The sequence below is a fragment of the Neoarius graeffei genome, chromosome 23, assembly GCF_027579695.1.
Source record: "Neoarius graeffei isolate fNeoGra1 chromosome 23, fNeoGra1.pri, whole genome shotgun sequence".
Classification (NCBI taxonomy): domain Eukaryota; kingdom Metazoa; phylum Chordata; class Actinopteri; order Siluriformes; family Ariidae; genus Neoarius; species Neoarius graeffei.
In genome coordinates this window covers 4,722,140-4,746,007 of record NC_083591.1, presented here as the reverse complement: position 1 = coordinate 4,746,007, position 23,868 = coordinate 4,722,140, and the positions used below count along the sequence as shown (strand labels likewise).

The window sequence follows — 23,868 nt, the reverse complement described above, 5'->3', positions numbered from 1 at the left end:
ATTATGTGATATGTGATCGTTTCTATAGTAACAGCGATTCGTACCATAGCACGGATGTTTATATTAGTTTAGCGTTGATGGAAGGAGTCTCCAGTGTCAGTGTTTATGCTTTTGCGTAAAGGGAGAGGTTGGTGAAGAGCTGTTTATAGCTATGAAGTGAGAACGGGAGCTGACTAAACGTTCAGTGTAACGTGAAAAGGATTTTTAAAAAAAACAATGTCGGTTATCATTTGTTCGTGAACAGGGCCTTGCTGTATTATAAGAGGAATACGCACACTCAGCATATCCTTACTGGAAAACGTCAAAGCGGTAAAAGTAGCTCCACCCCTTCAGACATTTTATTATTCATTAATTATTATGTTCCGTTTTGTTTCCTCGTCGTTACACCTTCGTTTTGTGTCGGAGTGTAAAACGTTGTCTCTTTCTCTCTCTCTGTCTCTTTCTCTCTCTTTCTTTCTCTCTCTCTCTGTCTTTCTCTTTTCTCTCTCTCGCTCTCTGTCTTTCTCTTTCTCTCTCTTTCTTTCTTTCTTTCTTTCTTTCTTTCTTTCTTTCTTTCTTTCTTTCTTTTCTCTCTCACTCTGTCTTTCTCTCTGCCTCTCTGTCTCACTTTCTCTCTTTCTGTCTCTCTCTCTCTCTCTCTCTCTCTGTCTTTCTGTCTGTCTGTCTCTCTCTGTCTTTCTCTCTCTGTCTCTCTCTGTGTCTTTCTCTCTCTCTGTCTCTTTCTCTCTCTTTCTTTTCTCTCTCTCACTCTGTCTTTCTCTTTCTCTATTTCTTTCTTTTCTCTCTCTCGCTCTGTCTTTTTCTTTCTCTATTTCTTTCTTTTCTCTCTCTCGCTCTGTCTTTCTCTTTCTCTATTTCTTTCTTTTCTCTCTCTCGCTTTCTTTCTTTCTTTCTTTCTTTCTTTCTTTCTTTCTTTCTTTCTTTCTTTCTTTTCTCTCTCACTCTCTGTCTTTCTCTCTGTCTCTCTGTCTCACTTTCTCTGTCTTTCTCTCTGTCTCTCTCTCTCTCTCTGTCTTTCTGTCTCTGTCTCTCTCTGTCTTTCTCTCTCTGTCTCTCTCTCTCTCTGTCTCTTTCTCTCTCTTTTCTCTCTCTGGCTCTCTGTCTTTCTTTCTTTCTTTCTTTCTTTCTTTCTTTTCTCTCTCACTCTGTCTTTCTCTCTGTCTCGCTTTCTCTGTCTTTCTCTCTCTCTCTGTCTCTTTCTCTCTCTCTGTCTTTCTGTCTGTCTCTCTCTGTCTCTCTCTCTGTCTCTCTCTCTCTCTGTGTCTTTCTCTCTCTCTGTCTCATGGGGGTATATTTTCCTCCTCACTGACATCCCAGCCTTCCACTGTAATCATACAAGTGCTAAACGGTTCTCTTTATAGCGTCGTGACATTAGCATCGGCTGCTGTTCATCATCGGCTGTGACGTGTGTGACCCTCGCTTTCAGGGCAGGGCGATGCCTTTTGAGTGATGTATAATCCTGCCTCATTTGGCCGATGCAGTAGGCATATGCCGGCATCGTAAAACAGGATTTAGTGTCGGGCCGTGTGTGTGTGTGTGTGTGTGTGTGTGTGTGTGAGAGAGAGAGAGAGAACACAGGGTGACCATTTCAGCTCCATACAGTATTTATGACACATTTCCACCTGTAAATCTCAACCTTTGTACACCTGGGTGTTTATCGCTGCCAGTGTAACTATACGCAAATATAACAGCATTGAGACTCACGAGGCACGAAATGTAAAGCTCGGAAGGTTACACCGTGTGTGTGTGTGTGTGTGTGTGTGTGTGTGTGTGTGTGTGTGTGTGTGTGTGTGTGGAGTGTCAAAATGACTCCAAAGTTGTAGTTAAGTTTCAAGAAGCCTGGGTTGTGTTTATTTATGTCCGTGTGTGTGTGTGTGTGTTTGTGTGTGTGTGATACTGGTGATGACCAAATGTTCCCATAAGTGTAGTAAAGTTCTAGAAAACTCACCACCGTGTGTGTGTGTGTGTGTGTGTGTGTGTGTGTGTGTGTGTGTGTTGATCAACACACCTGGCTAAGTCCAACAGAAAGCCTGTATTGGTTTAAATCCAGTAGTTTAAACTCGGTGTTTAGTGTCATGCTCAAAAGTTTGTACCCCCTTTCTTTCTGTATGGTGCTGAATCGTAGCTGTTATTTAAGAACAGATAAGATAAACTTTATTCATCCCTCGGTGGGGAAATTTACACGTTCACAGATCAAAAGAGTCAGGTATAGACAGTAACAAAAAACAAAGTGCAATAAAAGTATAAAACAAGTGTTGCCAGGCAAAACAAACCTCGCCCGGCAGCACTTATTTTCTACCTATATGTTGATAATGGTAATATTTCTCAATCATCAGCTGTCAGGTTATAGTCCTATGAAAATCCATGACCTTGAGTTTGACCTTTGAAGGTCACTCAAGGTCAAAGATAATGGTGCCAAATAAAAGCCCATATGGCACTTCCTATAAGTCGATAACGGTAAATATCTGTCTACCATCAACCATTTTCAAGTTACAGCCTTCTGAAAATCCATGACCTTCAGTTTAACCTTTCAAGGCCACTCAAGGTCAAAGATCATGGTGCCAAATGAAAGGCCATATGGGAGTTCCTATATGCTTATAGTAGTAAACATCTGTCTATCTGCGACCGTTTTTGAGTTATAATGGATAATATGTTATTTTGACCGAAAGGTTGACCTTTCCTTGACCTTCACCTTGACCCGATTACCCTCAAAATTTAATCAGGTAATCTACGGACCATTGCCTACCTATGCTGGAAATTTGAAGTCGATCAGTGAAACTGTCTAGACGCTAGATTGTTAACAGACACACACACAAACAAACAGCACTGATTACAAAACCTCACCCTGCTTGCACAACCACGGGAGAGGGAACAATAAAATAAAATTAAATTAAATAAATAAAGTAAAAAATTTAAACACAGGCCATGTATGTAATGTACACAACAAAATAAGAACGGAACTTATATAAGAGTAGTTAAGGTGTTGGTCCGACGTTTATCGTCTCATCTGCGTTCTTTTATTTTTTTGCCTGAACGTCCTTCAGCGTTTCTTTTGGAATAGTTTTATGTCGGATTTGGGGAGAATCGATGAGTAGTGTTTATTTTCTGTCACTGCATGGTGCATCTGGATTAATTTGGATTAAGGACGAAACTACGGAATTAAGCAAAATTCGTTTGAGTTTTGTGAGAGTTACTTAAACGAGGCAGAGTTTACCTGAAACAAACACAGGCGGGTCTCAATTATGCACAATCCTGCTTTGAATATTTACCAGATCTTTAAGCGGGGGCGTAACCCGACTCTGAATACGAGGAACTTTCCTGGCGTAAATATTTAACGTCATGTTTCTTCTCCTTCGGATTTTCTGAATCAGGTCTCTCATATATAGCTGTGCTTTATTATTACACATTTCTCCCAGGTTTTGATTCATTAATGTTTGAACAACGTCTTGCGTATCTGTTTTGAATAAATTTCTAAATATGAAATCGAACTTGTTAAGAGATGAATAGTACGAGAATGCTGAACAGTGCTCCTTTAATTTTTTTTTTCTTCTTCTCCCTTTTACTCGTGTCTTTTTTCTCTCTTTCTCTCTCTTCTGTAATGGAATCCCTAAACATGGTAATATCTTTTTAATTCTCTTCTATCGCTCTGTGAAAAATCAATATTTTCTGGTTTAGGCAGAAACGAGCAGCATTCCTGATCCTCATTTACTCCTGCCTGAGAGGCTGCGTGATTATTATTTTCTTTTTTTTTCCATAACAAAGTAAATGTATTTTCTAAGTCATTAGACACTTTTTAATTACACACATTCAGATAAATTAATGAGCGCATGAGAAGTGAAGGGGGAGGGTAAACTTTTGAATACGTTAGCGACGAGGTTGACATCACGCTCCATGCTAACAGTATGATAAGCTTAATTTATTTTGTCGTTACAAAATTAACGTTGTGTTTAATATAAATGAAAAGCCGTTTGAAATCACTTGAAGTCTCCTCACATGCCATGTGCCTCGAATCACTTTGATTCACGCCTTAACTCCGCCCCCTGTCCCGCCATTGCTGCGTTTCCAAGTGTTCTGGGTCATTTTTGATTCTCTTGTCGTTTTTTTTTTCCTCCTCATGTTCCTTTCTCTCGTTCGTTTGTAAAAGTGTGTCCACTGAAGCTTGTTGTTCTTCGATTCCTGGTTTTCACTTTTCACACATTTTCGTCTGTGAATTATGAATCGTCGTTCTTTGCTGCTCCCTGAATCCGCTCTGGATTAGCACTATGATTTTTTGGATGAACATCTTTTTAGTTTATTAACTATTTAATTTAATTAAGTGTTTTTTTGAGGATGACACTACAGAAGTAAGCGCTAATTAGAAGTTCAGGAGGGTTGTTTTTAATTTACATACATGTCAACCTATACGGAATGTCCGTATTTTATACAGATTTGATTCAATAAACGTAGTATACGGGCGTATAAATAAAGTTATACGGATTCTTTAAAAAAAACTTCAATATTTATTTAGAGCTATAATCAATTCCCACGATGATAAGAGCGCATAACATTTACAAACGTACTGTACACCACAGACAGCCAGTAAAGAGTCTTATGAAATCGCGCGTTATCTTGTGGTAGCGAGACTTCGTTCCACTTTTGATCATGCGCACACCGCATTGCGAGAATCCCGCCAACCGTGAAGTCATAGACGTATATACATAGACGGCGCCTTCTGCGTAGAATCATACGTCATCCTCGCCGCCATATTGGATGTGGCAAAGTGGAGATTCTTCAACCGTCTCTAGACAGTAGCCGAGAATAAAGATGCCTCATTCATGTGCTGCGTTTAACTGTACCAACAGGTTTACCGTCCAAACGAGATCACATGGGATTACCTTTCACAGGTGAGACTGGAAAAATACTTTTCATTGTATTTGGTCATTATAACGTAATTTTACGAACAGATTTTCCTGACTTTGTGGCTAATATGAAGTCTCGCGCATAATAGCCGCTCGGTGAAACCTGTCTCCAAACAACGAAGTATTTCCTTCGTAACTACGCTGATAACACTTTGTGTTTTTGTCAAACATTGGAGCTTTGTATTCATTCTGAAGGTTTATTGTTATTAATATTGAATAAAAAGTAACTGGGATATATCATTGTTAATTATCATTCAAATTTTAGGTAAATTATTTTAATTTGCATCTTATACGGATTTTATAAGGGAAATACGGATTTTGGAGGTTGGTTATACAGGTTTGATTGACCAAAGGTTGACATGTATGAGGTCGCATGTATGAGGTTGACAAAGGTCGCAGTTACGTCCGATTCTGACCTCGGAATTTTTGCATGGGAGAAAAAAACACAGCTTGGACATCAACACTTGAAAGATTGACTTTATTTTCTTATTTTCTGCTCAGTATTTAAGAGAAACAGGTCATAACCTGTTTCTAATTCAATTCGTCCAGCTCTGGTATCGTGCCGTGCTCGGCACAGCCCTGTAACGAATAATCAGGAACCTGAAAAAAGTATCGTTTAATAAATCTTTACGATTAACTGAAGAAAATTTCAGTAATTATTTTCAAATATTTGCTCAAACACAATACATTATGGGCGGCACGGTGGTGTAGTGGTTAGCGCTGTCGCCGCACAGCAAGAAGGTCCGGGTTCAAGCCCTGTGGCCGGCGAGGGCCTTTCTGTGTGGAGTTTGCATGTTCTCCCCGTGTCCGCGTGGGTTTCCTCCGGGTGCTCCGGTTTCCCCCACAGTCCAAAGACATGCAGGTTAGGTTAACTGGTGACTCTAAATTGACCGTAGGTGTGAATGTGAGTGTGAATGGTTGTCTGTGTCTATGTGTCAGCCCTGTGATGACCTGGCGAGTGAGAGAGTGAGCGACAGTTCTGTGGGTGGAAACAAACGCCTTGTTGATAAGAGAGCTCAGAGATCAGAAAATGGACAGATTCAAGGTGGTTTGAGCTTTTTTTTTTGCCAGGAAGGATATAGTAACTCATATAATCACTCTTTACAACCGTGGTGAGCAGAAAAGCATCTCAGCATGCAACACCAGAAGAACACACTCATTGGGTTCCACTCCTGTGAAGAACAGGAATCTTGGAATCAAGAAGAAGAAGAACTTTATTCATCACATGTACACTTGTGAAATTCCTCTCTGCATTCAACCCATCTGAAGCAGTGAGCACACAAGCACACACATACCCAGAGCAGTGGGCAGCCGTGCTACAGTGCCCAGGGAGCAGTTGTGGGTTAGGTGCCTCGCTCAAGGGCACTTCAGCCCAACCTCAGCCTAACTGCATGTCTTTGAACCCAAAGGAAACCCACACAGACAGGGGGAGAACATGCAAACTTCACACAGAAAGGACCCCCATTGGCCACTGGACTTGAACCCAGAACTTTCTTGCTATGAGGCAACAGTGCTAACAACTACACCACCATGCCACCCAAAAAAACTTCCTATTAAAGTGGCCAGCACTTGGTCGAGTAGCGCTCATACCTCCACCAAGCCACATATTATCAACATCAAGATCAAAGCACTAAAGCTGTCCACTAAATTTCATCCAAATCCATTCACTACTTTTTGAGTTACGTTGGGATCTTGGCTCTACATCTGTATCCAGATTTGGATCAAAATCCAGTCAGTGGTTCCTTGGCCCATGGCTCAGCTTTCTACCAAATTTCATCCAAATCCATTCACTACTTTTTGAGTTACATTGGGATTGTGGATCTGCATCTGTATCCAGGTTTGGATCAAAATCTAATCAATTGTTCCTTGGCCCATGGCTCAGCTTTCCACCAAATTTCATCCAAATCCATTCACTACTTTTTGAGTTACATTGGGATCTTGGATCTACATCTCTATCCAGATTTGGATCAAAATCCAGTCAGTGGTTCCTTGGCCCATGGCTCAGCTTTCCACCAAATTTCATCCAAATCCGTTCACTACTTTTTGGATTATGTTGGGAACAAACAAACAACCGGAGGTGAAAACAAAACCTCAACAAGACTACAATCTGGATTTGATCAAATATCCAGTGAACAAACATGATAAAATAGTCATGTTACAGTCAGCATTAAACAAAACAATCACGGCTTTAAAATGAAAGGCGTGTCGCAGTTCCATGCGATTTTCATGATTCTGACGTCACAATCGTTGTATGATGGAAAAATCTGAATGAGGAGCTCAGGAAGTGGACTTGAGGAGGTGCGTAACCCGATTGTGAATATGTGGAACTTTTCACCATGGAAATATCGACGTAACTTTCGTCCTTTAGTTGCCAAATCTAGATGCAAATTTAAAAAAAAAATTGTTATACTTTATGATGTATATTGAAACTAGTGCTGTCAAGCGATTAAAATATTTAATCGCGATTAATGTCGCGACTGTCATAGTTAACTCGCGATTAATCACAATTTAATCGCACATTTTTGTCACATGAAAAACCATTGTAATTCTCTTATCAGCATAAAAATGTGAATGGGCTTGCTTTGTATTGCAAAGTATAACACGTCTTGACACAGCCACTGCAAAGTGAAACCTAAGCCGAGCACCGGGGCTAGCAAAAGAACCATGAGTGAAGTGATCTACTGCTTGAGTTAGTCTACAACTCTAATCAGAGAGACAGGTTACACAGTGCCGGTAGGCTTGACATGCTTGATTATAATATAAAGTACACTATTATATTAACTTTAAGTTGTTCGTTGATAAATATTGCATTGAATCTGATCTTTACTGTTTCAGCTCACTTAACACATTTTGTACTTTTACACTTTCTGCCTGTTGATGCGTCGCGCTGTCTAATCAGAGGCGGCCAAATTTGCATATTACAGGAAGGATTTCTGGGATAGCATCGAGTTTACAGTTCAGAGGGATCTGGCTTCTTTAGACGCTGTCTTCTTAAAACTGAATAAATATTTAAAAAGAGCCAAATGAGCCAGTCTTTTGAACGGCTCTTTTCAAAGAACGGATCACAAAGATGCGGATCCCATCAAAGAGCCATAAATCCCATCTCTACTAGCGCGCCCTGCCCGCGCTGGTTCTTTGGGGGGAGGGCAGAGGACTCTGGCTGTGCGGGGCGTGGCATTACAGTCTAGCTGCTATCGTTTTTCTAAGCAAAGTCTCTGTTCCAAGTTCCTGGCAGTTTCAAAAGCTTATGAAAAACCTCCATCATGTCACAGAGCGTTAATCTCGCAATAAAAAAATTATCGCCGTTAAAATTGAGTCAAGTTAACGCGTTAATAACGTGACATTTTTGACAGCACTAATTGAAACAAAATATTAAATGCTCGCACAGCTGATTTTTCCCTGCAACTTTTTTAAAATCATCACTAAAATGCAAAAAAAAAAGTAAATTAACAGATCAAAGTTCACACAAATGCGTCTTTCCCATCTCAGATCCTTTCCCTGTCTATAATGATCTACTGTAACAGAAAACGCACAGGACCTTCACGACACGCTTCGTACATGACACGCCCACTTCGCAGAGCCGCCATCTTGCACATCTTGAACTCAGGATAGGGTTCGAGTTGGGGTTCAGGTTAGGAACTTCCGACTGTTAGCACGTGTTAACTGAGGGGGTGTGTCATGTACGTAGTGGGTGTGTCTTGTGGTGTGCGAGACTGCAAATACACCCTTCTCGAAAAATCAGCGAAGCATAGATGTCAGGTGTCTGTTGTATCCTTGTTGCATCATAAATGCTATAAATATTGGCACCCCTGCAGTAGGAGCACACTCCTGTACCTCTTTTCTTTTGCACTCAAACACTGAAGGGTGTGCAAACTTTTGCACTGCAATATAAAACACCTGCTGTTTAAACGTGCTCTCATCTCCCTCTGTGATGTTTATTATAACGCCTTGTTTGTTTCCATTCCAAGCAAATTGTGTGCATTTTTGTGTCTTTCTGGGGAAATTTAAGGACACGTCTCTCCGTGATAAACCACCTCCGTGATTTTAAAGCAACTGCATCGCGATCTGATGAACATATTCATAAACCTAATGTACCTGATCGGACTTAATTGAACTGCACACATCGAGATAATGCACATCGCCTCATATGTGGTACATGAAATTTGAACCCTGGAAGTAATAGAAATGTTCTCCGGTGCATTAAACAAGAAGAAAGTGTCGGTGCGGCGTCATAAATACGCCGGCGATAGCATCGTTGCTCCTGCGCTCGGCGAGGCCGTGCTTAATCTGCGAGCCGTAAATAGACCGCTGTCTCGCTGCTCAGATTTGTTTTTGTAAAGGTCTGGAGGCTACAAGGGCTCTAATCTGCATTCTGTCACTTCACAGATGGCGCACGTGATTATTATGATGCGATCTGATCGGAGTTTTAAACAATACCATGTTCCAGATGATATTACGCTCATGTAGCTCTTCTAATAAAGTTATTTACTCCTAATTTGATACTAATTAGAAACTGAGTAATTAGTAAGCAAAGACGGATGTTTCGTTATGTTTTTATGATTATGAATTGAATTGAACTGTCAGTAAAGACTCATGAGTTCTTCATTTCCCCAGAACTGTGTCCATGTTTTTCTCTCTTTATCTCGACAGTCTCCAAACTGTGGCTCGATTGTCTTCTGTCGGATCTTTATATTTCCCAAAAAACCCTTTCAGCGAAACATTCATCAAAGTGGCATCGAACACACTGTGTTTAAATCACACTCATTCAAGCAGATTGTCCGATTCTGTCCAATTTGTAGTTGTTTTTCCTTTCTCACGGCTTTCTCTATGATATCTATCTCATCCCTAATACAGTAGCTGTTCCAAGGCGGGTCTGATCTCATAACTGATGATCTCTTGTGTTTATCATCACTATTCCCACTCTGTAATTAGCATTAGATCTGCCTGTCCGATCCAAGAGCTGTCCTGTAGTACATCCAGCCTTTAATATCTTTTTCCACTTGATCCGATCTTTCATTCTTCTCCATTCCTGTCTGGTGTCGAGCAGCTGTTCTGTATTGTCTAATCTAGAATCTGAAATACTGTCGTTCCTAACGGATGTTCTGACCTTCGTTAAGTGTCCGACCTCTAATATAGTGGAGGAAATAATGGAAAAATAATTCAAATGATGACAAAAACGTCAAACTTGGCATAAACATTCACACTGAGGTACTCGGTATCAAATTTTTTCTGACGAGCCAAGTGAAAATCCAAGATGGCCACCATTTTTCAAGATGGCCACCAAATTTCTAGCTACAATTCCATTTTTCCCATACACTACCGTTCAAAAGTTTGGGGTCGCCCAGACAATGTTGTGTTTTCCATGAAAAGTCACACTTTTATTTACCACCATAAGTTGTAAAATATAGTCGAGAAATTTTTCTGGCCATTTTGAGCATTTAATCGACCCCACAAATGTGATGCTCCAGAAACTCAATCTGCTCAAAGGAAGGTCAGTTTTATAGCTTCTCTAAAGAGCTCAACTGTTTTCAGCTGTGCTAACATGATTGTACAAGGGTTTTCTAATCATCCATTAGCCTTCTGAGGCAATGAGCAAACACATTGTACCATTAGAACACTGGAGTGAGAGTTGCTGGAAATGGGCCTCTATACACCTATGGAGATATTGCACCAAAAACCAGACATTTGCAGCTAGAATAGTCATTTACCACATTAGCAATGTATAGAGTGGATTTCTGATTAGTTTAAAGTGATCTTCATTGAAAAGAACAGTGCTTTTCTTTCAAAAATAAGGACATTTCAAAGTGACCCCAAACTTTTGAACGGTAGTGTATCTCCAAAGATGGATTTGAGTGAATACTGGGTCTGTGAATAATTTTATTGAAATCTTTAACCTGATTTTGCCATTAATTATCACTTGAGACCTTTTGTGTCTCTCAAATTATTATAATGTGTAAATATTCATATGGTGTACCACTTCTTCAGCATAAATTAACATTGAATTTTCTCTAGCAGGACAGGTAGAAAATATGGGATGTGCAGTAATAAACTAAATTAATAGTTGGCATTAAAATTGGGCAACAAATACAACACAGGATCCATTTTCGTTTTAACATGACAAGATTTAATCTTCATTCATTGTGACAATATACAATACAATAAATTCATTGAACGGAAACTTGTAATATACATTTCGGCTTATGGCATTTGGACAGTTTCACCGTTCAATCACTGACTAGTTACATACATAAATACGACATGATTTATTCATCTTTCACTATTTTTTTAAATATAAAAAACATAAAACATGTAAAAGTGTAATGATAAAGTAAAACAAAATGTTCATATTCATATGATGCATCAAATTTTGATCTTCGCCATTGCTGCGGCAGCCATCTTAGAAAAATGTCAGCCATCTTGGATTTTTGCTTGGCTCATCAGCTAATTTTGAAGCGTACCCTAATATGAATGTTCTTGCCAAGTCTCATGCTTATATCATGATTTGAACGATTCTCCTCAAACTCAGCAGTTAGCTGCTCTACTAATACAAGTCCTTTCTTCTTTTCTGCGCAGTGCTCGTGCTGCTGATCGTGACGGTACGCCGGAGGAAGAAGGAGCCGCTGATTGTGGATGACGAGCGAGATGTGCGCGAGAACATTGTGCGCTATGACGACGAAGGCGGCGGAGAGGAAGACACCGAGGCCTTCGACATGGCGGCTCTGCGCCACCTCAACGCCACGCGAGAGAGTAAAACGCGACGTGACGTGACGCCCGACATCCCCGCCGTACCCACTCTGTACCACACCCGCCCCCCGCCGTACAAAATGGCTCCCGATAACGGTGTTTTCCGCGAGTTCATATGGGAGCGGCTGAAGGAAGCGGACGTGGATCCTTCAGCTCCGCCGTACGACTCGCTCCAGACGTACGCCTTCGAGGGCAACGGCTCGGCGGCGCAGTCGCTCAGCTCTCTCGAGTCGCTCAGCACTGACTCGGAGCACAACTACGATTTCCTGAGCGACTGGGGGCCGCGTTTCAAAAAGCTGGCTGATCTCTACGGCCACAGTGAAGCCAGCAACATGTTCTCCTCCTAGCTGGAGGGTCGATTCGTCAACCCTTGGAAATGAAAACGAACAGTCACCGACCGAGTGCCAATGACTCACCAGTACTTGAAGGAAACCAGGACGGACACTTTTTATTCCAACGAAAAAGGATGGTGGAAAAAAAAAACCAACAACATAAAAGACCAACCAGTGACAGACGCCAGAGATGGCATAATCCCCCAAAAAAGGTGTAAGGAAGAATTATAAAAAATATTATTATATATATATACGGAACATTCGTATTGTAGTGTGTGTGGGAAGAGAAATATTGGCATCGATTTCCCACTGAACCGTCGATAATCGTCTCCGAGGACAGACTGTGGATTCTTACATTGTGGCACTTGGATTTAAACTCCCAACAAGACGCCAAGCTCAGACACAGAAAGGATGGAGCAGGGATAAAGGGCAGAGGGTGGAGGCGTGCGCGAGAGTCCGTCCTTGCACGGAATTTGTTTTGCAGAGACTTTCAGAGGCGGTGATGAATCAGAACAGTCCTCCCTCCCTCCCTGCCTGGCTGGCGAGCGAGATCTGCTGCTGCCTCGTAACCCATGTTCTCCAGTGGTATCGCAATGTTTCTGTTCTTTCACATCTTTCTATGACTCACAGCTTCTTCAGCTACAAAAAAAAAAAAAAAATCAATATGAATCAAGTCACCGAAATACTCTCGAAAGACATATTGCCTTCTAAGGTAATGCAACTGTCGCTGTGTAAAATATCTTTCATCTGACATCAGGCTTTAGTTTCATATGAAATAAAGCATCAGTGTTGATGAAGAATCGCCAAACCACTGATTTAGAGGGAAAGAAGAGAAGAGGTTTACGTGTACTATATTGCTTACTCGGGATGAGATTTGAGTCCTTGCAAGTGTTCTTCAGCTTCGGAAAAGTGTTTTGTGCAGCAGGAACATTGAAACAGTGTGGAATTGAAGGATTAAACCAATCCATCTCTCTCTCTCTCTCTCTCTCTCTCTCTCTCTCTCTCTCTCTCTCTCTTCTCAATGCCGAAAAACAAATGTGTTTGTAGTGTCAGGTTCTGCCTCATGTACCGTGTACTGTAAGTACGTTCTGGATGATTATTGTGCAAGTCGTTTTTTTAATGTTTTTTTTGTTTTTTTTTGTTTGTTTGTTTGTTTGTTTTTTCTACCTAAGACCAGCCAAGCTGTTGCAGACATGAGGCAACTGAGACATTGTTAATACACAAAACCCGTCCGTTCTGTCTTACAGCTTCTCTCATTTCCACTTATGAATGACACAAAATGAAAACGTGATTTGAAACTATGCTTTGAAAGATTCCTCATTTACACCATAATTGAAATATGGACTTCTTTTGTACAGTCGTTAAGTAAATAAAAATGCACAGCTTCTTTTTAACTTCTCTCGCTCTCGTTCTTTCTGTGTGACGCGGCTGATTTATTCTGATTTGAGCTGCAGGATGATTTTGAAGCCGAAAGCTGAAAAACACTCAGCGTTCTCCTGAAAGAGCCGACTCGACTCAACAAGCTGACTCAAAGAGCCGACTCAGATAGATGGCTCAAACAGTCGACTCAAGAAGCCAATTCGAAGTGTTGAATCAAAGAGCTGACTCAAAAAGCCGACTCTACAAGCTGATTCAAAGAGTTGACTCAAAGGGTTGACTCAAATCATGACTCAGAGCTGAGTTAAAAGAGTTCAGTAAAAGAGCCACTCAAAGTGTTGACTCAAAGGGCTGACTCAAAAGTGCTGACTCATGGTTTGTGGGCGGCACAGTGGTGTAGTGGTTCGCACTGTCGCCTCACAGCAAGGAGGTTCTGGGTTCGAGCCCAGCGGCCGGCGAGGGCCTTTCTGTGTGGAGTTTGCATGTTCTCCCCGTGTCTGCGTGGGTTTCCTCCGGGTGCTCCGGTTTCCCCCACAGTCCAAAGACATGCAGTTAGGTTAATATGGGACGGCCTTGGGCTGAGGTGCCCTTGAGCGATAGTCTGGCTAACGCGACTTCAAAGCTCTGAGAGCATTTGGTCTGGCAAAGATATTAAGCCCAACCGTTTCCCAAAGAGCGTGGTTGACCCGCCTCCCTGAAATGCCTCAGTTTGCTACTGGTCGAAGCCAGAAAAGGCTGTGACGAAGCTTAAACCAATCACATCCATCTTTCCTCTGACGTATGTGACGCGACGGAAACTGCTTGAGTAACAGGAAGAAGATAAATACCTCCAGGGCTGCTCTTTGCTCCGTTTTCAATGAGAACTTCCCGTTGAATGCTTTCAATACAGCATCTACCGCTGTGTTAAAGGCTTGGCGCTGCTCCATGTTTGTAATGTTTCTAGTGAATGAAGCGCTTCCGGCATAGATTCCGTAAACGATCTATGGCTTCCGGTCGCAGTTCTACTACGTCACTGCCTTGAACACGCCTCTACCCAGGGCCGTTGGAGATGCTCAGAGTTGATTGGCTCCCGATTTTTCGGGAGCTTGGAAGAGCTGGAGATAGCTTGCCTTGCCAGACTAAGCTCGCAACAGGCCCTCGTGTTGCGTCACACTTAGGATGGGCGGGCCCAGGCTACTTGAGCGAGGCACCGAACTCCCAACTGCTCCCTGGGCGCTGTTAGCATGGCTGCCCACTGCTCTGGGTATGTGTGTGCGCTCATTGCTCACGTGTGTGTGCATGTGTGTGTTCACTGCTTCAGATGGGTTAAATGCAGAGAGGAAATTTCACAAGTGTGTGTTGGGCTTTCTTTCTTTCTTTCTTTCTTTCTTTCTTTCTTTCTTTCTTTCTTTCTTTCTTTCTTTCTTTCTTTCTCAGAGCAGACTCAAAGAGCTGACTCAAAAGAGCCACACAAATAGTTGACTATGGTTTGTTGACTCAAAGAGCCAACTCAAGGAGCTGACTCAAAAACCTGACTCAGAGCTGGCTTAAAAGTGCTGACTCAAAAAGCCAAGTCAAAAGTGCCAACTTAAAGAGCCGACTCAGTCCAGACTCAAAAGAGCTGACTCCATGAGCCACTCAAATAGTTGACTATGGCTTGTTGACTCAAAGAGCCAACTCAAGGAGCTGACTCAAAAACCTGACTCAGAGCTGGCTTAAAAGTGCTGACTCAAAGAGCCAAGTCAAAAGTGCCAACTTAAACAGCCGACTCAGTCCAGACTCAAAAGAGCTGACTCCATGAGCCACTCAAATAGTTGATTATGGTTTGTTGACTCAAAGAGACAACTCAAGGGGCTGACTCAAACACCTGACTCAGAGCTGACTTTAAAGGGCTGGCTCAAAGTTGACCCAAATAGCCAAGTCAAAAGTTCTGACCTAAAGTGCTGACTCAAAAGAGCTGACTCAGAGCAGACTCAAAGAGCTGACTAAAAAGTGCTGACTCAAAGAGCCACTCAGAGTTGACTCAAAGAGCCAAGTCAAAAGTGCCAACTTAAAGAGCCAACTCAGTGCAGACTCAAAAGAACTGACTCCATGAGCCACTCAAGTAGTTGGCTATGATTTGTTAACTCAAAGAGCCAACTTGAAGGGCTGACTCAAAAAGGCTGGCTCAGAGTTGATTCAAAAGAGCCAACTCAGAACGAACTCAAAAGACTGACTCAAGGAGCTCTTTTTAAGTCACTTCCTGTAATTGTGCCGATCTCATGGACTGTGATGTAAAGTACTGTGATCTATTCCACCGAGTTTAAACCATCCCTCTGTGTGTTAAAGTCTACAAGCAGCTGACTCAAAGAGCCTGTTCGAATAGCTGATTCAAAGAGCTGACTCAGTGAGCCGTGCTTGCTCGACTCTGTTTAAACTCATTCATGTTAAAAATAATTCTCCACTCCTGACCTGTTCAGGTCAAACTTTGGGTGGGATTTACTGAGTCCGAGTCAGAGTTCTCTGACCAAAGTCAGTCATGAAGCTTCCAGAAGGCAACAAGAGCATCTGAAAACAGGGATCCGACTTTAAATTTCACTCGACTCTAACGGAGATGTGAACAGGAATGTGCTTTTATTCCAGCTGACTGATTCTTCTGATTATTAACAGATTATTAGTTTGCTTGTAAACAGTTATTAGAGTCAGGACACCATTTCCTCTTCACTCCTCTCCCCGAGTCTGACGAATGGCACAAACCACATTCTTGTGTTTAAAAGCCTCAGCTAAATTAACTGAGAGAGACGTGACAGACGACTCTGCAGCCTCACAAAGAATAAACATATGAACAGAAATACGACAGCACGTCCCAGAATGGAAAACTCAGCCAACAAATCGTTAAGAGGGAACTCTGCTCTTCCTCACGGATGAATGATGCAGCTGCTTGAAGAGCGAGTTAACCCAGGACGACCTTCCTGTCACTGGACTGAACACAGACTGTCCTCGAGTCGAGAAGATGGAGAACGCTCTGCATAAAACACGATCCTTTTGAGAAAAAAAAAGGACATCACTCTTAGATCAACTATTAGAAGCTAAGCAAGTTATTGAGCTAAAACTGTTCTACATATTTTACATATTGTTCAGTATTTCAGAAAATGTCTTTAGTAAATAAATAAATGAACAGGGTACACTTTTGAGACTGAAAATATATATATATATTTTTTTTTTATTAATTATTTTTGTCCACCATTTTCTCCCAGGTTGGTATTTTGTGCCAAAAGATAGATAAGATAATATATTTACCAGCTGGGAGGTCCGTATCGTGAAATACCGTGACCGAGGTCTTGAAAGTACTGAGCAAGGCCCTCTGGTCTGAGGTCAGTATTCAAGGCCGAGGTCACAGTATTTCACCATACGGACCGACCTTAAGCTGGTAAGTAATATATTTATTTTTTTCTTTACCAAATTCTAACAGAAAACGAGAGCGCCCAAAAGGGAAAACCGAGCCGAGCCGCCATTTTGAATCCTCATTCACGGCTGTAATGCAAATGGCTTCCTCCTCGGTATACAAGTGCACTTCCATGGCAGGAAAAAAACTACATTTTGCCGCCTATGTAGTGTAGTCCCCTATTTATACAAATAGGAGTCATTCAGGATTCAGCCATGTTTTTGCTCGGCGTTAGCAAATTACAGGTTTTTAGCTTTCTCCTGAAATGTTTTCTTTTATATCTTCTTCCTCAGGGTAGTAAAACTCGCTTTCGCTGTGAACACTGTCGTTATCGCTATCCATGCTGTAAAATTAATGCTATTCTCCTGAGAAATGCTGGCAAAAATTTATAAGATTTTTAATAATCTTATAAATAAATCTTATAAAAAAAGATAAATGTTGACAAAATAATTCTACTATGTTTGTTGCTGTTGTGAATGAGCGAGTCACCAGAGGTCCATAACCAGGGTCCATAATTGGGGTCCGTACTGTAGGATATGGACCCGCTCACCAGCCAAACAGAGCACAGGATTTAGATTAGATAGATTAGATAAAACTTTATTGATCCCTTTGGGAGGGTTCCCTCAGGGAAATTAAGATTCCAGCAGCATCATTACAGATAAACAGAGAAAAGAAATAGAGAAAAACTTCTAGATAAATTAAAATAAATTAAGTATTTACATATACAAATATAAAAGAATAAGATATGGGGAAGAGAGGAAGGGGGAGGGGGAAAGGGGGGAGAAGTGGGGTTAGGGTAAGTGTGTGTGGGGGGGGAAGCAGGAAAGATATTGCACTTTACAGTATATTGCACATTATATTGCACATTGTCCGGTATTGCTTATTGTTAGGCTAGGCTACTGCTCCTTCCCGTCCTCTGTCCTCCTGTTACCCCACCTCCCCCACAGAGAGGAGTTGTACAGTCTGATGGCGTGAGGGACAAAGGAGTTTTTGAGTCTGTTCGTCCTGCACTTGGGAAGGAGCATTCTGTCACTGAACAGGCTCCCCTGGTTGCTGATGACGGTGTGCAGAGGGTGACTGGCATCATCCATGATGTTCAATAGTTTGTCAATAGACCTCTTCTCTGCCACCGTCACCAGAGAGGCCAGCTTCATGCTGACCACAGAGCCGGCCCGCCTGATCAGTTTGTCCAGCCTGGATGTGTCCTTCTTGGATGTGCTGCCCCCCTCCAGCACACCATGGTGTAAAACAGGACACTGGTGACCACAGACTGATAGAACATCCACAGGAGTTTCCTGAAGATGTTAAAGGACCGCAGGCTCCTAAGGAAGTATAGCCTGCTCTGTCCCTTTCTGTATAAGTGTTTGGTGTTGCAAGTCCAGTCCAGCTTGCTGTCCAGCCACAGCCCGAGGTACTTGTAGGAATCCACAGCCTCCATCTCGACTCCCTCGATCAGAACTGGTCGTGACCTTGGTCTGGACCTCCCAAAGTCAATGACCAGCTCCTTGGTCTTCGAGGTGTTGAGCTGCAGATGGTTCCTGTTGCAACCACACAGCAAAGTCCCTCACCAGGCTCCTATACTCCTCTCTGTTGTCACTGATACACCCAACGATGGCTGTGTCATCAGCAAACTTCTGAATGTGACAGCTCCGAGTTGTAGCAGAAGTCCGCGGTGTACAGGGTGAAGAGAAGAGGGGCCAGCACTATGCCCTGGGGTGCTCCAGTGCTGCTAATTACAGTGTCAGACGTGATGTCCTTCAGCCTGATGTACTGCGGCCTGTCAGTGAGGTAGCTGGAGATCCAGGTGGCCAGGCAGGGGTCCACTCGCATCCTGTTCAGCTTGTCCTGAAGCAGTAGGGGCTGGATGGTGTTGAAGGCACTCGAGAAGTCCAAGAAGAGGATCCTCACTGTGCCATTTGCCTTATCCAGATGCAAGTGGGCTCGGTGTAGCAGGTAGAGGATGGCGTCTTCCATACCAACACCTGCCTGGTACGCAAACTGCAGACAGTCCTGGGCATGTTGTACCTGGGGTCTGAGGAGGCTGAGGAAGAGCCGCCCCAACATCGTCATCAGATGTGAAGTGAGAGCCACCGGTCGGAAGTCGTTCAGCTCACTGGGCCGATTCTTTTTGGGAACGGGAACGATACATGATGTCTTCCAGAGGGTTGGCACTCTCCCCAGCTGCAGGCTGAGGTTGAAGATGCATTGGAGTGCTTCACCCAGTTCAGCAGTACAGGTCTTCAGTAGTCATGGACAAACCTTGTCCGGGCCTGCTGCTTTCCTGGGGTGAAGCTTCCTCAGTTGACCGCTGACCTGGTCTGCAGTAATGCATAGAGAAGTCTGTGTTGAGGTGGGGGAGGAGGGGGCTGCTGTGATGGCTGGGGGGAGGTGTGTTGAGGGAAGAAGGAGAGATGGCTGCAGTGAGGGAGAGGGTGGGGGGGACATGGGCTGGTTGAACCGATTGAAGAAGTCATTCAAAGTCATTTGGACCGCAAAAAAAAAAAAAAAGCCTTTTATTATCCCACAAGGGGAAATTTACATTGTTACAGCAGCAAAATATATAAAGAGAAAAAGATAAGGCAGTGAAGGAGTAGTGCAAAAGTACTAAGTATACAAAAAAGATATATATATATCTCATCTCATCTCATTATCTCTAGCCGCTTTATCCTTCCACAGGGTCACAGGCAAGCCGGAGCCCACCCCAGCCGACCACGGGCGAAAGGCGGGGTACACCCCGGACAAGTCGCCAGGTCATCACAGGGCTGACACATAGACACAGACAACCATTCACACTCACATTCACACCTACAGTCAATTTAGAGTCACCAGTTAACCTAACCTGCATGTCTTTGGACTGTGGGGGAAACCGGAGCACCCGGAGGAAACCCACGCGGACACGGGGAGAACATGCAAACTCCGCACAGAAAGGCCCTCGCCGGCCCCGGGGCTCGAACCCAGGACCTTCTTGCTGTGAGGCGACAGCGCTAACCACTACACCACCGTGCCGCCCATATATATATATATATAAAAGAAATAAACTACAAATTTAGAGATTTAAAAAAATTAACAAATTTGCATAAATGAACAGGTTTGCAGATATATAGTTAACATAAGTGTATTGCAAAGGTGGAATTGCACGTGTAAGTATTGCACAGGTATTATTACCAGTATTAGCCAGGCAGTATTGCACAAGTACGTCGGTATATTGCACAAGAGCCATTTTAACCATGTGTAGCTATCAGTTTGCTGTAAAGTACTGATGCTGATTGTCAGTGCACACAGTATACGTTCAGAGGGGTTTCTGTGGGTGTAGAAGTGATCTGGACAGTATTGTTGATTATTGTGAGGAGCGTCTGGTGCTGTGCTTGGTGAGGTGCCGGTTGTACAGTCTCACAGCGGTAGGGAGGAAGGAGCTGCTGTATCTCTCCTTAACACACTGCAGATGGAGAAGCCGGTCACTGAAGGAGCTGCCCAGTGCTGCTACTGTCTCCTGCAGTGGATGAGAGGTGTTCGCCATTAAGGATGACAACTTGGCCAACATCCTCCTCTCCCCCACTACATCCACTGAGTCCAGTGCACAGCCCAGGGCAGATCCTGCCTTCCTAATCAGTTTGTTCAGTTTTTTCCTCTCTGCTGTTGTGATACTCCTTCATCAACAGACAACTCCATAGAATATGGCTGATGCCACCACGGAGCCATAAAAAGAGTCCAGAAGTGGACCCTGTACTCCAAAGGCCCTGAGCCTCCTCAGCAGGTGGAGTCTGCTCTGGCCTTTCTTGTACAGGGCGTGTGTGTGCGATCAGTCCAGTCCAGTTTATTGTTCAGATGAACACCCAGGTACTTGTAGCTCCTGACGATCTCAATGTCCGTTCCCTGAATGTTCACTGGGGTAGGTGAAGAGAACCTCATCCTGTGGAAATCCACCACCAGTTCCTTAGTTTTACTGGTATTGATCTGGAGGGAGTTCCGTTGACACCAGTCCACAAAGGCAAGGCAAGGCAAGTTTATTTGTATAGCGCATTTCATACACACAGGCAATTCAATGTGCTTCACAAAAAATAAAAGCATAAGAACAGTAACAAAGAATTAAAGTAAAAGTAAAATCATTAAAATCCAAGATTAAAAAGAAATTAAAATAAAGAAAGTAAAATCATTAAAATCAAAATTAAAAGAAATTATATTAAAGGAAATTAATTACACTTTAGGTAAAAATTAATCAAGTGAAAGCATCTGAAAACAGCTTTGTCTTGAGCCTGGATTTAAAACTAACAACAGTAGGAGCATTTTTGATCTCATCTGGAAGTTGGTTCCAAAGCTTAGCAGCATAGCAACTAAAGGCTGCTTCACCACACTTCGTTTTGACAGCTGGTATTACTAGCAAGTTTTTCTCCTGTGATCTTAGAGACCTAGTTGGTGCATATAATTGAAACATATCCAGTAGGTAGCTGGGTCCCATCCCATTTAATGTTTTAAATAGAAGAAGTAATGCCTTAAAGTCAATTCTATAGCTCACTGGGAGCCAGTGCAGAGACCTTAGGATTGGAGTGATATGGACGACCCTTTTTGTTCTTGTAAGAACCCTTGCTGCTGCATTTTGGATTAGTTGAAGCTCTTTGATGGTCTTTTTTGGAAGACCTGTGAAAAGGCTATTGCAGTAATCAACCCTACTGGAGATGAAAGCATGAATAAGTTTTTCTAGATCATGCTTTGACATGAGACCTCTGAGTTTAGAAATGTTTTTTAGGTGATAGAATGCAGACTTTTTTACCACTTTCATATGACTGTTGAAGTTAAGTTCACTGTCAATAAGGACACCAAGGTTTTTGACAGTATCCTTTGCTTTAAGCCCCTTAGTTTCAAGAACAGTGGCAATCCTAAGCCTTTCCTCCTTTTTGCCAAATATAATTGCTTCAGTTTTATCTGCGTTCAGCTGAAGAAAATTGTGAGAGATCCATTTGTTAATTTGGTCAATGCATCTATGAAGAGACTCAAGAGGGGCATAGTCATTAGGTGACATAGCTAAGTAAAGCTGAGTGTCATCTGCATAGCTATGGAAGTTTATTGAGTTATTCTTAATAATTTGTCCAAGTGGGAGCATATAAAGGTTGAATAGTAATGGTCCCAGGATTGAGCCCTGGGGAACCCCACAGTTCAAGGACACGGGTGATGAACTGTGGCCTCCAATGGCCACATAAAAAAAATCTTTGTTGTAGGTAAGATTTTAACCAGTTGATTACTATACCAGTAAATCCAACCCAATGCTCCAGTCGATGTAACAGTATGGAATGATCTACCGTGTCAAATGCAGCACTTAAGTCTAAAAGCACCTGATGTTTTACCAGCAGCAGAATTAAGATGTAGGTCATTCATGACTTTAGTAAGAACTGTTTCAGTGCTATGATTGGCACGAAAACCTGACTGAAACTTATCAAAACATCCGTTTAATGTCAGGAAGGCAGTTAATTAATTAAAAACAATTTTTCAATTATTTTACCAACGAATGGCAAATTGGATATGGGCCTGTAGTTGTTGAGTACTGAGACATCCAGGTTATTCTTTTTCAGTAGGGGTTTTATAACCGCTTTTTTCAGAGATGAAGGAAACATGCCAGTTCGTAAGGAGGTGTTGATAATCTGAAGTACCTCGTCTGATATTAGGTGAAGAACAGATTTGAAAAAGACTGTAGGTAAAATGTCCAGTTCAGATGTGGAGGAGCTGAGACTTTGTACTGTTTTTCTCAGAGTCTCAACATCAATTAAACTAAATGTTGACATTGTATTACGACCCCCTCTCTCTTTATCCAATGGTTCCAGATTTTGAAGTGTTTGCACCTGTGTGGCTATATTCATACGTATTTTATCAATCTTTCCTTTGAAAAAAGATGTAAAGTCGTTGCATGTAAGTTCCTTGTCAGTTCTCTGTGCTCGCCATTATTGCCATTGTTGCCATCTAGGATATAGCCCACAATAGCAGAGTCATCAGAGAACTTCTGTAGATGACAGGTAGTTGTATTGTATCTAAAGTCCACAGTGTAAAGGGTGAACAGAAATGGGGCCAGGACTGTCCCCTGTGGAGCCCCTGTGCTGCAAAGAATGTGTAAATAATTTATAATTTTTTTTTCAATTTTATGACAGATTTTTCTTCCTATTACGATTGTCTCATCTCATCTCGTTATCTCTAGCCGCTTTATCCTGTTCTACAGGGTCGCAGGCGAGCTGGAGCCTATCCCAGCTGACTACGGGTGAAAGGCGGGGTACACCCTGGACAAGTCGCCAGGTCATCACAGGGCTGACACATAGACACAGACAACCATTCACACTCACATTCACACCTACGCTCAATTTAGAGTCACCAGTTAACCTAACCTGCATGTCTTTGGACTGTGGGGGAAACCGGAGCACCCGGAGGAAACCCACGCGGACACGGGGAGAACATGCAAACTCCGCACAGAAAGGCCCTCGCCGGCCACGGGGCTCGAACCCGGACCTTCTTGCTGTGAGGCGACAGCGCTAACCACTACACCACCGTGCCGCTTTTTTATGATTTTTTTTTTTTTTAATTTTCATCAAAACTCAAGGCACTAATGTTGCCGTTTACTTGGAAAATTAAAATGCATTTAAAATTGCATTATCGTATATAATTTAATTTTTCATTTTTGGAGCCATCTTTCTGCACAGAAATGGGAAAACAAATCGTACATTGTGGTTTGCGTTTGAGTTTTAATTCTTAAAATAATTCCAATAATATTTTTAATTCTAAAATTCACCAAATGTTCACGCTGCATCATGTCATGGCGCTGTGTAACAAAGTGCCGTCTGCCCTCTTCCTCATACACGAGCTCACAGTAGTGCTTACGATTGGCTAGTGTCACTGTGATTGACATGGGAAAGACAAAATGCCCCTCCCACTTAATCAGCATGGCCAGTTTTTTCATCCTCGACTCCTGATTTTAAACACGTCACACATACAGTATATAAGCACTTTTAATGTATGTTATCAGGAGCTGAAATATAATTTGGTGTTCACTTCCATCTATTTTTATTTGTATCCATTTAATGAGCATTAATTAGCAGCATCTTGAAGAGCTGTTTGGTTTGGTGTTAGCGTCTATCAT

The 23,868-nt window shown here is 42.4% G+C and overlaps 1 protein-coding gene across 2 annotated transcripts in view; it reads left to right on the top strand.

Moving 5' to 3' along the window:
• The window catches only part of cdh7a (cadherin 7a), a 449,735-nt gene that overhangs the window by 209,771 nt on the left and 216,096 nt on the right, over positions 1-23,868 (top strand). Inside the window, exon 12 of one of the 2 annotated variants that reach the window (XM_060905638.1) lies at positions 11,472-13,368. The exons of the other annotated variant lie outside the window; for it this stretch is intronic. Coding sequence (XP_060761621.1) covers positions 11,472-11,989 — 518 coding nt within the window. The 3' untranslated portion in view covers positions 11,990-13,368. Of the gene's footprint in view, positions 1-11,471; positions 13,369-23,868 lie in introns of those variants that run through there. 2 annotated transcript variants of the gene reach the window in all.